Source organism: Bombus huntii, chromosome 18 (assembly GCF_024542735.1).
Source record: "Bombus huntii isolate Logan2020A chromosome 18, iyBomHunt1.1, whole genome shotgun sequence".
NCBI lineage: Eukaryota > Metazoa > Arthropoda > Insecta > Hymenoptera > Apidae > Bombus > Bombus huntii.
In genome coordinates this window covers 5819358-5832113 of record NC_066255.1, presented here as the reverse complement: position 1 = coordinate 5832113, position 12756 = coordinate 5819358, and the positions used below count along the sequence as shown (strand labels likewise).

Sequence of the window (12756 nt, the reverse complement as noted above, 5' to 3'; positions counted from 1 at the left end):
TTCGTAGGTCTGGTCTATTGGTTCCTCTATTTCTTCCTTGTGTGTCTCGAGATTGTGGACTGCTGGTGGTCTCGGAAATTGGCTGGGTGTTCGAAAATTTTTACATTGACTGGAGACATGTCCGATTTGGTTGCATTTGAAGCATTTTAATTGTGTCCTTTGGGCAAGTGGTATTTGTTCGGTTTGTCGGAAGCTTCTTGGCATTGGATTGGGTGTTGGAGTTGGTTTTTTAGTGATCGGATTAGGATTATTGGTTGTTAGTCGTTGCTGCTCGGGAAGTCGTAATCGTTCTATTGGTTTTGGTCGTCGATTTCGATCTTCCCTGAAGAATCGCTCGATGTCGGTGGCTTTCTTTTCGGCTTCAAGGATATTGTATGGTGGATTGGCGAGTGGTAATTGTCCTATTTCGCCTTTCAAGCCTCGGATAAAATCGATCACGGAGTCTTTTAAAATCCTGTCGTTCATAGCTCGTCTAGTAATTTCGTCACGGTATTCGTTCGTTATACTGTATTGTAACTTATTGAGCGCTCTGCGGAACCTGATGATATAATTTTGCACACTTTCGTCGTGACGCTGTCTCGTTTCGCGTAGCTGGTCTTGATGTTCTCTAACAGAGTCTTGGGTGGCTACGTTTCGTCTTAGGGCATCGTACAGGTGTCCGTATTCGTATATCGGTATATTGCAGATGGCCATTGCGGCTTTACCCGCGATTTTCCCGATTTTGATCATTTTTAATAGTAGCGTGGGTTCGCTACACATGGCTCGTAATTCGCGTACTTCGCGTATGAATTCTTCTACTCCGATATTGTCTTCGCCGTTTAATTGCGGAATACATACTATCGCGTCTTTGGCCCGTAAGCTCGGAGGGGCGAATTGCGGTGGACGGTCTTCGTAAGAGGGATGGTTGCCTTCTTCTGTTCGAATTGGAACGCATGGTGGGGAAGTTCTATCTCTCGCGGCGACAGATTCGTCCATAGTAATAAGGGAGCCTAGTTCTGTAGTAGCGTCGCGTCCTATTTTTATTTTAGAGATATTTTTGCCTAATAGTTCTATTTCCGCTGCACGCTTCTTATTTTCACTGTCGGCCGTCCGTTGTGTCTCTTCTACACGTTGCGCAAGAATTTCAATTTGTTTTTGTATCACGTCGAGTATGGCACGAATCGAATTGTCCGTACCTCCGTTTGTAGAAACGGTTTCAATAGTTTCGACTTTGTCCTTTCGTGATGTGGGCATGATTCTAATTGAGCTTATTGAGTCTGAACTGCTGTTGCTATTTGGACTCGAAGTGCTTGAGAAACTGGGTTTTCTCACACGGTATCGTGAAAATGAATCCAGATTTTTCAGCTTACCGTAGTAGCTATGACCGTTGAGGAGTCTCAGGGATGTTTCCTCTCTGGCTGGTTCTAGATTCCGAATCTTATTCGTAGGCTTGCTCTGCGCTGACCGTAGTCCTCTCGTCTAGTTCCACCGTAGTGGAACGTTGAAAGTTGCTGCAGGGCTTCGTAGTAGCAAAGATTCGCACTGGGTCCGTTGATCCTTCGATCTTCAATGATGCGCGTACGCCGAAATCGTAATTTCGTTTGCACTGAAGTGAATAGATCCTGGCACGGATCGCCAAAAATGTCGTGTAAAATTAAGGTAAAAATAAGGAACTTGTTAATTTCCGAAAAGGAGATTAAGTTCTTTTTATTTTTTACTCAATTTATACAATTTTTTCCGGTTCGCGATGATACACTTTCGATACTTGGATTAGTTAAGAGTTTTTTATTAGACTGACTGGATGATTTTGAAGGGAGCATTTATATTCTTCCATTCGTTGGAGTGGGAGAAGGTTTTGTTTATACTTAGTGTAAATTTCGGAGAACGGCTGGAGTGATCGAATGCCATTCAGGCGGCTGAGAACGGGTGGTGACCGGACGGTCACACGCGATAAGGCGTTCGGAATTTCGGTTTGTTATATACAGTTGCTCGAGTTTCGTCTGTGACACTCGCGTCGATGTGTGTGGGACAAGTCAACCTCACGCAGCCAGACGAGCCTGGACTGCGTCTGCAAAAGACGCGATTCGGATGGGTAATCGGGGGGAGTCCAACTTCCCAAACCGCTACAAACATATTTCACACATCCACGACGACTTTACAAGCAGACCTCGCGCGGTTTTGGGAAATCGATGAAGGACCCTCAATTAAACATATCTCAGAGGCAGATCGACGATGCGAAGAACACTTCCAAGCCCACACCCGACGCACCAGCGAAGGACGATACATCGTCGCTCTACCTTTCAACGATCAGCTTCAGTCACTCGGATCCTCTAAAACGCTGGCGAGTAAACGACTCGCCTCACTCAATCGCCGATTCCAGCACGACAAACGCTTCGAATCAGAATATCGAACGGTAATACAGGAATACCTGGCGTTGGGACACATGACGAAGGTCAATGACAACCACTCCGACGACAACGGATACTATTTACCCCATCATGGCGTGACCAAAGCATCGAGTCAAACCACCAAACTCCGTGTAGTTTTCGACGGATCGGCACCAAGCACTACCGGAACCTCCTTAAACGATACACTTCACACAGGACCCAAGTTACAGGAAGATTTATTTTATATATTAATTAGATTCCGCGCTCATCAATACGTACTCACCGGCGACATCGAGAAAATGTATCGGCAATTCCTCGTACGACCAGAGGATCGGAAATATCAAAGGATATTATGGCGCAGCGCGAGTGGAGAAACAGAAACATATGAGCTTAACACTGTAACGTTCGGTTTATCCGCAGCCCCGTATCTAGCTATTCGGTGCCTCAAGCAACTGGCAGAGGACGAAGGACATAGATTTCCACGTGCAGCACAGGTACTGCAGCGGGATTTCTACGTCGACGACGCTCTCACCGGAGCTGAAACGAAGGACGAAGCCCTCACGCTCAGAACAGAACTCACCAATTTACTTCAACTGGCCGGCTTAAACATACGAAAATGGGCGTCAAACGATAAGGACTTATTACACGGACTTTCCTTAGAAGAAACAAATCACCAACATTTTTTGGGCGACTCGCAAACCTTGATGACGCTGGGAGTGTTTTGGAATTCATCCGACGACTCTATTCTTTACTCGGTCGAAGTCAAACCCACGCCCTCTCGAGTCACGAAACGAATCATCAGCTCGGAGATTGCAAAAATTTACGATCCGCTCGGTCTGCTCGCACCGGTGATTGTTCGGGCCAAGATGCTACTTCAACGAATATGGTCGTCGAAAATCGATTGGGATGAATCACTTCCGATCGAGTTACATACAGAGTGGGAAAGGTACTATGCCCAATTACCCTTATTAAACAACGTCAGGTTCCCACGCAAGGCAATAATCGAGTCCGCAATGGAAATTGAACTGCATGGTTTCTGCGATGCCAGCGAAAAGGCTTACGGAGCCTGTGTTTATCTTCGAACCCTTAACACCAACGGCCGTGTTTGGACCCAGCTTTTAACCGCAAAATCGAAAGTCGCCCCACTCAAGTGCCAGACCATTCCTCGGCTCGAGCTGAGCGGAGCACTCCTTCTTACGTCCCTGATGTCAACCGTACAACAAGCCCTATCACACAAAATTACTCGAACTATCTATTGGACCGATTCCACTATCGTCCTCCATTGGCTCAATACATCACCTCACACCCTTAAAACATTCGTCGCTAACAGAGTCTCCGAAATTCAAACAAAAACCAGCATCCGCGATTGGCGCCACGTTCCTACCGACGACAACCCCGCGGACTTAATATCACGCGGCCAAACACCCGAAGAGTTTCTGCGCCCAACCATCTGGCAGCACGGTCCTGCATGGCTCTACCAGTCGGAAGGCTATTGGCCGACATGGACGCTAACACCGCAAATTGAAGTACCGGAGCAGAAGGGGGCGATTTGTCTGTCCGCAAACCCCGCCGATTACAGTTTGTTGCAAAGATATTCATCCTGGCCCAAGTTGATACGAATCATAGCTCGTTGCCTCCGTTGGAAACAGAAAAGGAACCGAGCGGCACCCCTAACCGTTACTGAATTACGCATAACGCACAATAAACTGATAAAATTGTTGCAAAACATCCATTTCTCCGTGGAAATTCGTACACTCCAAAAAGATCGGAACGCGGCGATAAAGGGTAAGCTCACGCGACTCAATCCGTTCATAGACAAGGAAGGAATATTGCGAGTCGGGGGTCGACTCAGTCATTCGTCGATGACCTTCGCCCAGAAACATCCCATAGTATTACCTAAGTCATCCGTTACAACACGCATCATAGACCACGAGCACAAGATCCACATGCATTCCGGAACGCAGGCTACGTTATACGCAGTAAGACAAAGATACTGGCCCGTTGACGGTCGAAGTCAAGTATGGCGGGCGATCAAAGGCTGCGTCCGCTGCTGCCGCGCTCAACCACCGCCGGTAGAATACGTGATGGGTAATCTGCCGGAGGCGCGAGTAACGGAATCTCGCCCATTTACAAACGTCGGCGTCGATTACTGCGGGCCGTTCCACATCAAGGAAAAACGAGATCGTAACCGTCGTCAGATAAAAGTATACGTAGCCATTTTCGTATGCCTAGCAATTAAAGCGGTACACATCGAGCTCGTTGACGATCTCACTAGCGAAGCCTTCATCGCCGCTCTTCGCAGATTTATCGCTCGACGAGGGTATTGCTCCACCATCCATTCTGATAACGGCACCAACTTCAGAGGAGCAAGCAACGAATTACGAGAGCTTCACGATTTATTACAATCGGACGATCACAAGGAAAAAGTAACCGCATTTTTAGCCGACAAACAAATCGAATGGCGCTTCATTCCCCCTCATTCGCCGCATTTCGGTGGGCTATGGGAAGCAGCGGTGAAGTCATTTAAACGCCACCTCAGGCGTGTAGCCGGCAACGAGTTACTCACCTCTGAACAATTGAATACTCTTATCATAGAAATAGAAGCAGTCCTCAATTCCCGCCCGCTAACTCCTATCTCCACCGATCCAAATGATCTCCTAGTCCTCACTCCCGGACATTTTCTCATTGGCGATTCACTAATGTGCTTACATGATCGAGATTTCAGAGACATTCCATCGAACCGACTCTCCAGATGGCAGCATATCCAACAGCTTAAACAGCATTTTTGGAACCGCTGGCATAAGGAGTATTTGAACGAGCTAACCAACCGCAATAAGTGGAGCAAGGGTGGACACGGCATCCAAAAAGGCACAATCGTCATCCTCAGAGAGGACAACGTTCCCTCCATGCATTGGCCTCTGGGCCGAGTTATCAAGGTTCATCCAGGCGCCGATGGTGTCATCCGGACAGCTACAGTTCAGACGGCAAAGAGCGTTTTGGATCGGGCCGTCAAAAGGCTTGTCCCACTGCCAATTCAACCCGATCTCGAGAAACCCGAACAACTAGCCACCGAGACGAACTAAGATGGGAACTTCAACCACATCTCGCTAATTTGATCGGTACCCTCTCAACGGGGGGAGGATGTTACGCCATGCGGCTTGCCATAGATCATATTCTTAACTGTCGGTCGCGGCACTATAATGTCGCAGACGGATCGTCGCGGCTGCCCGGCAAAACAAACATTGTAGTGGCAAGCGCATGGTTCATTAAGCAGGGCGACCTCCAGAAACGTCGATTCGTAGCCGTTATTTTATCTGGCGTAAAAGAATGTGGCGTGATCCGAAGGTAGTGGGGGTCGCTTTCCAGAAAAAATCAGAACGTTTCGAGAAGCCAAACAGTCAACACACATCTTATATCGCGCATTACGTAGTCACATTTTCTTTTTGTTGTTCCATTTATATCTTTCTAGTTAATAAGTTGTTGCAATAAACATTAATTTAGTTGTGTTAATTTTGTGAAATTTCATTAAACTACCCTTATTATCATAATCGAAATAAGGGAATCGATCAGTTCGTGGCGTCGATTGTTTAATCGTAACGAGAACTTACAACTCTCGTTGACGTGATATCTCGCGATCGCGTCTCTCCGCGAATGATCGAAACAGACGGTAACAGTTAAAGATACCGTGTCCCGTAAGGATCTGCATCGTATGGTAGTTGATCTTCCTCTTTCTTTTGTAGAAGATCAGCGAATCTTCTACCAGTCTCGTAGTTCAATTGTGGGGGTTGTGGAACGCCCACTCCAATCTCCACCTGTCCTCTGCCTCCGTCTCCAAATCCTTCATTTCTTCTTGCCCAACATGTGCCATTTCTTCAGGGCTCTCGTTGATCCGCCTCTTCACTTCATACTGCTTCCACCGCAACCATGCCTTGATGTAAATTGTCATGCTACCGGTAAGCACACACAGAGCCCCATGTGACACCGTACGGTAGGCGGTAGACGTACAGATCAACGCTGCCCTTTGCACGCTTCTCATGATCGACCTATTTGTTTCTCTTCCTAGAGAGGAGGCCCATATCGGTGCGCCATTTAGTACCACAGACTTCCAGACCCCATAATACAGTCTCCTGACTAAATCGTTGGCCCCACCGACGTTTGAGAGTAGGCTCCGTATGGCGCCCAAGAACCGTTCCGCTTTATCACAAACTGCTTTGAGGTGGGAGGAGAATCTCCTAGCACTATCCAACACTACCCCTCGGTACTTCACAACACGGCTAGTGGAAATCTCTCCCCCCCCCCCCCCCTATCCCCCCACGTCAACATTAAAAATCTTCCGAATCCTCTTCCTTGTTAAGAGGATAACCTCCGTCTTCTCCCGGTCCAGCGCCTCCAGCACCCTGTCATACACTAGATTCCACAGTAACGGTCCTAAGACCGACCCCTGCGGGACCCCTGCGTAGACGTTCCTCCTTACGACATCGTCCCGACAGTGTACCAATATTCTCCTTTCAGCCAGATAGTCCGCTAACAACTCCTGTAACCGTCCCGGTAGCCGTCTCCTTCGGATCTCCTCCATTATCCTCTCACTCCTTAGAGCGTTGAAGGTGTTCTTCACAATCAAGGGCGACCAGAACACACACCAGGCCCTTCCTTCTACACTCTTCAGCAACTGCGACGATCCTATCCAGGGCTTCAAGAGTCCCCCTCTTTCTCCTGAAGCCATACTGATCCCTATGGAATGGATCGTGACCATGCTTCTCTCTATGAGCATTGTCAGCAGCTGTATTTCGCATTAAAGTCCATAATCGCCGGTGCTCCTTTCCTCCCTTCCTTTATGACCCCTTCCAGTTCCTTCAAATAATCGTTGAACTGGTTCCTGCCCGTATTGGGAGAACAATACCCACTGACGCAAAGCACATCACCAACCCTGACCCCTACAATCCCTACATTTCTTATCAGCGCCTCGCTCGTCGCATGTTTTCCATTAAATAGGGTGACCCATACCGATGCATCCCCACCCTCGTCATTAAATAAATAAGGCAACTGCCTATAGGGCTCGGAGATGACCATTATGTCCACCCTGCTTTCACATACGCACTGCATCATCAGGTCTTGTGCAAGCCTGTACCTGTTCAGGTTTATTTGTAAGACACTAATTGGGCACCCGTCTATTCCTACCACCTAAGCGCACCATAGGGCACGCCAACGAACCCGTTACATGCCTTGCATTTATACCACCGTGTTTCAGACACATGGCGCGTCTCGGTTCTCTATCGCAATCTTTCATACTATGCTCAGCGCTGCCGCACCTCCTACACAACTTTCTGCCAGGACATGCAACAGTACACCTTACCGCCACGTGCCTCAACATGTGGCACCTGTAACAGCGCCGAACATTAGCTAACTGCCTAACGGAGGCTATCGTTAGCCCAGTTCTCAATCTCCTTTCTCTCTCGTCACTAGGAACTCCACTCACCGGGAGGACAACTACCGCCTCTTGCGTGTCCCATGGTGCCGCCTTTATAGATTTAATTTCCACCTTCCCACTCTCCTCGATTCCCTAGTGTGGCCTGATTTCTTCCACCAGCTCTTCCCTGCTGGTGAGGGTGTCGATGTTTCTTGTTTGTAGAGTCGCCCTGATCACCAGAGCGGCCACCTCCATACTATCACTCAAGGCGGCTCTCAATTTAGCCGCCGCCTCGCTGACCACCACCGTCCTGTCGAATTCAATCAGGATGTGGCCCGCTCTCGTCCTACGGACCGCCGTGGCTCCCTCCAATGAACTCCTCGCCGCCATTATCCTCTTATACACCTGAAGCCATTTACAACCATCCTCTACCTTAATTAGTATGGCTTCCTTCCTCCTCCGGTTTCTTGGTACGCCTCTCTCTTCAGTACCAACTCGCCGGTTGCTTGCCGGGTGCACCATCGGTGTAGCTTGCTCTAAGCGAGCTCTCCTCTCCTTCCTCCTTTTTCTACCCTCACCCAACCTTCGGAGTCCTCGCTGTAGTCACCCTTTATCACTCCATTCTCCCTCCCACACGCCTCAGCGTATGTGCCCTCTCCTCTTCGGGGTCTCTTATACTCCTCAGCTCTGATACCTTCAGCCGGCGATAATACCTTTCTTTTTGAATATCCGCCCTTGGCTATCGTCACTTCCCTCTCCACCTCTGCCCTGTCTGCCCTTTTCACAACCTCGGCAGGCTCTCTCCTTCTCCTTCTTCTTCTTTCCTTGTGTTCCCCACACTGCTCCAAGGTAGATAGGATACCTTTCATCATGTTGCCTATCGCCCTTATCCCTTCATCCTTCTCTTTGTCCAACTTTCAACAGCCTCTTCAACACCATGTTGAACATTTTAACCATCCCTACCATGGCTTGTGTGAGCCCCTTCAACTCAGCCCTGGAGATCAGAAGATCCTCGTCGTCAGCATCGCTAATCTGCGTATCGTCTCTCGCACTATCCTCGACTTCGCTAGCTATAGCCGATCTCGTGGATTTCGCGCTGACGTTCCTCTCGACCACCCTCCTGGTCAACATTCTAGCGTAGGCCAGCCCTATCCCTGCTACGGGCGTACTGTGGTCGCTCCCTCTAGTCCCAAAGCACCCCTCCGATTCCTCAATCACTCCAACCTTCGTCCTTTCACTAATCAGGGCTCCTCTGAAGCCTCTTACTCGGTTTAAAGGGGCAGAAATCCTCACTTTGCTCCCCCATCCTTCCTCGGAATAACCGAGATTATCACATTCTCATTCGGTTTCACGTCAGACATCATCCTCGGCTTCTCTCCTCCCGCTATCGTCTTCTTTAGTTTGCCCTTCTCCTTTTCCTTTTCCTTTTCCTTTTCCCCAGTAGCTATTACCGCACAAGGGGGTGCCTGGTGTTCCACCCCCCACCCCCCCCCCCCCCCCGCCGTTCTTCCAGTAACATGATGACCGTCGGGTCGAGCCTGGTAAGCCACTCGTGTTCCCGACGGGGCCTGGGGGTTCCGAAACCTCCTGCGCCGTACGTTTTTTTTACCTTAGACCGTCTGTCCATATTGTATGTAATAAGCAAGTCCATAAACATCGCCAGGTCGTCAACAAATAAGCCAAACAATGATTATATTTACAATAATTGTGCTATCTAATTTTCCCCTGTCAAACGCTTGCATACTGCTAAAGACCCGATGATGCGCGCCAAGAACGCCACAATATAGATAAATAACAACAATATATAATAAATAATGGACAATAAGTAATAAATACCATAAATCAATAAATAAATAATAAATAATAAGTAATAAATAAATAAAAATAAATAAATAAATAAATAATTTAAATAATAAATAATAAATAAATAAAACGAATAAAACAATTACTAGTTAATCAATATAAAGTTATAAATAAAGAAGTAAAATAAACTAAAAGAATAAATAAAATAACAAAATATTATAATATTATAGCGATGCTTATATCCAACCGTTACATACTCCAACCTACTAATCACCACGTAACTCCTACAGCCCCCTCATTATTCGGCACCCTATTAGTTATTTATTTATTCCAAAGAACCTTGTTCGGCTCGTGTCACAATAAATAAATGGCCAAATAAATATTATAAGTATAAGAACCCTGGCCGGCCCGACTTTATTCCTTAAAAATAGGGACTTACAACGTGTTGACTCACACGACATGCTCACGTTATTGTTTATTTATTTGCAGTTATCCACTATCGCGTATGTATATAAGCGACTAATTACCGTGACGCGTGGATCTGCCATTATAGTCGATGGGGTCTTGTCTAGATGTTTATTTGACTTTATCCGAGGTCGCTAATAACGGATAAATTCAAATTAACGATTACTAACCGTACTTTTTGTTTCTTGCACACTTCCTATTACATCCTCCACTTACTTATTCTTGTTCAGTGAGGATATTATCACCCCATTACGCACAAACGTCTTGTTGCTCACCTACTCAATCATCATACATGCCAACTCTATTTCCATTTCCACACACTCACTCTCCCCCGCATCACCCAACACTATTTCACTCCCATGCATTCTCCTGCCACCTCAGTCCACTCATACCTCTCATTTCATTTCACTACTTCCTTACAATTATTATTACACTACACTTCCCGCCTCATTGACCCATTACACCCTATAACAATCACACCCATCTCAAACGCTCCTACGTCCTCGTACATATACTCGGCTAGCGGGAGCAACCCGTCAACACATCCGCTCTCCATCGCGTCCTAAACCGAAGACTTCGTTGTGAGGTCCTAGGCGCCTTGGCAGCAACTGGTCTCTTCGCATCTTTCTTTCTCTTGTGTTCGACTTCAAGGGCGATTGGTGGCATTGCCCGCAACCGTGGTTGCCTTTCTCTGCCTTGTTTTCAGACTATGACGCCATTCCTGTAGGCGTTCTTCCAGGATCCTCATTAGTGAAGGCCCGAGCTCTTTGAATTTCCTCTCGAAACAGGGGAACCACTATTTCGTTTAGGATAACAGAGGTGGTTTAATGAATGTAACACTGTATTAACAGGTTAACATAGAACAATATATTTTACAATAATCTGATGAAGATGTTACAGAAATTTGACTCGACTTTGATCTCTAGATAAATTCGTTTGCTATTGGTCTGATATGTTCGGTGTGTCACGTTTGACTCGTCAGAAGGAACTGCCCGCCCTTCGATTATTTTGGTCTTTTCTGGAAGGCGACCCCCACTACGTTCGGATCACGCCACATTCTTTTACGCGAGGTAAAATAACGGCCACGAGTCGACGTTTCTAGAGCTCGCTACTTGGCGACAACTATGCTCTCGTCGATACATTGTATATGATCCGGCGGGCAGATAAGACGATCTGCCTGCGACGTTGTAGGACCGCGAGCGACGGTTAGAAAACACAGTCTGTGGCAAGCCTCGTGGCGTAACAGTAGGAGAGGGCAAGGAATGGCTTCAGGTGTATAAAGATCTCATGGTGGCGAAGGATGTTCTTAAGGAAAGCTCGGGCATTCGTAGAACAAGAGCTGGGGACATCTTGATAGAAATGAGGGCTGGCAGCGAGGTGAAAGTAGCTGCCAATAAGATAAACGAACTTATTGGCGACAAGGTGCGAGCAACGCCTTTACAAGACAGGGTACATGAGCGAGTACCGTGCATTCTCCTAACGGACACACCCGGCCTTTCCTGATTGCTCTTTCCGCAAGACCTCGATCTCCTTCTCTAGTACCTCCACCCGCATCTTCGCCATCCTGGCAGCTCCAGTGCCGTAGGCGGGCCCCGTTAGAGTTATTAATCTGGAGCAATGAATCTAAACAGAATTTAAAGAGCTACGTGAGGCAAGCTATAGAAAAACATGGATTTAACAGAATTAAACAGAATTCGCTATTAAAGCAACAAGTGCAAGAAATATCAGCCATGCTACAACTTATCAGCAGCGCACTAATGCAAAAATAAATCAATGGATATATTAAAGATAAGAGCATGGGACGCTAATGAGCTACAAAAGAGAATACATGAAATAAAAACATTTTGTATAATACATTATACAACAAATAGAGTTACATAAAAATATCACACTATACTGTATGCTCATCAGGAAGAGCACATGGAGGTTCAGCAATAATAATTAAGAATAACATTAAACACTACCTCCATAGCCAAATTAATCAGGGTCACGTATAAGTTACAACCGTCTCAGTACAAACAAATACAAATTCTTTCCAAATTTGAACATTGTACGCATCATTAAAATATAAAATAACACTAGAATACTGGAAGTACACTCTCAGAGTAATATTAGGAGTAACCTTAAGGTCAGCTGACGAGCTAACTCACTTATCAACAGAACTCAATAAAACACTGGATGTGCTTGACTTTGCAGTCACAAATGATACAGATCTAAACAAACTAAGAATATCAGGAAACCTAAGACTCGTCTCTGATCATACTCCAATAATAATTGAATATAACGCAAACGAGTCTTTTGCAGTAAGTCAACATCACTCTGCAATAAAACAATTATTTAGGCAATGTACTAGTAATAACAAGACACCAGATGAAGTTGAGTAAGCATTTAACAGAACTCACACAAGTAGTGGAAGCAACCACGAATTGCAAATCAACAACCAGACAAAACAAATTAATACCGAATGAAATTCTGGAAAAAATTAAATGTGAGAAGGAAGCAAAAGCGATTTGGCAGAAACACGAAATATCAGCAAATAAAAAGGTCCTGAGCGAAATAACAAAAACGTCAAAAAGGCTATAAAGGATACAATGATATGGAATTCTCGAAATATCTAGACTCACTTTCACCCCACGAGGACACCAATTACTCACTGTGGGAAACTACGAAACGGGCTTTCGAGAAGAACTCAAATAACGAGAAAAGCCCAATAAA

General features: G+C 46.3%; 2 protein-coding genes across 2 annotated transcripts in view; one reads left to right on the top strand and one right to left on the bottom strand.

Annotated features, from left to right (window-relative positions):
• The window catches only part of LOC126875504 (uncharacterized), a 258579-nt gene that overhangs the window by 106650 nt on the left and 139173 nt on the right, over positions 1–12756 (bottom strand). The gene's annotated exons all lie outside the window — the stretch shown is intronic.
• LOC126875436 (uncharacterized) lies at positions 2169–4967 on the top strand. The gene is made up of 4 exons (XM_050638351.1): positions 2169–2324; positions 2402–2543; positions 2787–4879; positions 4962–4967. The coding sequence occupies exons 1-4, from the start codon at positions 2169–2171 to the stop codon at positions 4965–4967; spliced, it is 2397 nt and encodes a 798-aa protein (XP_050494308.1).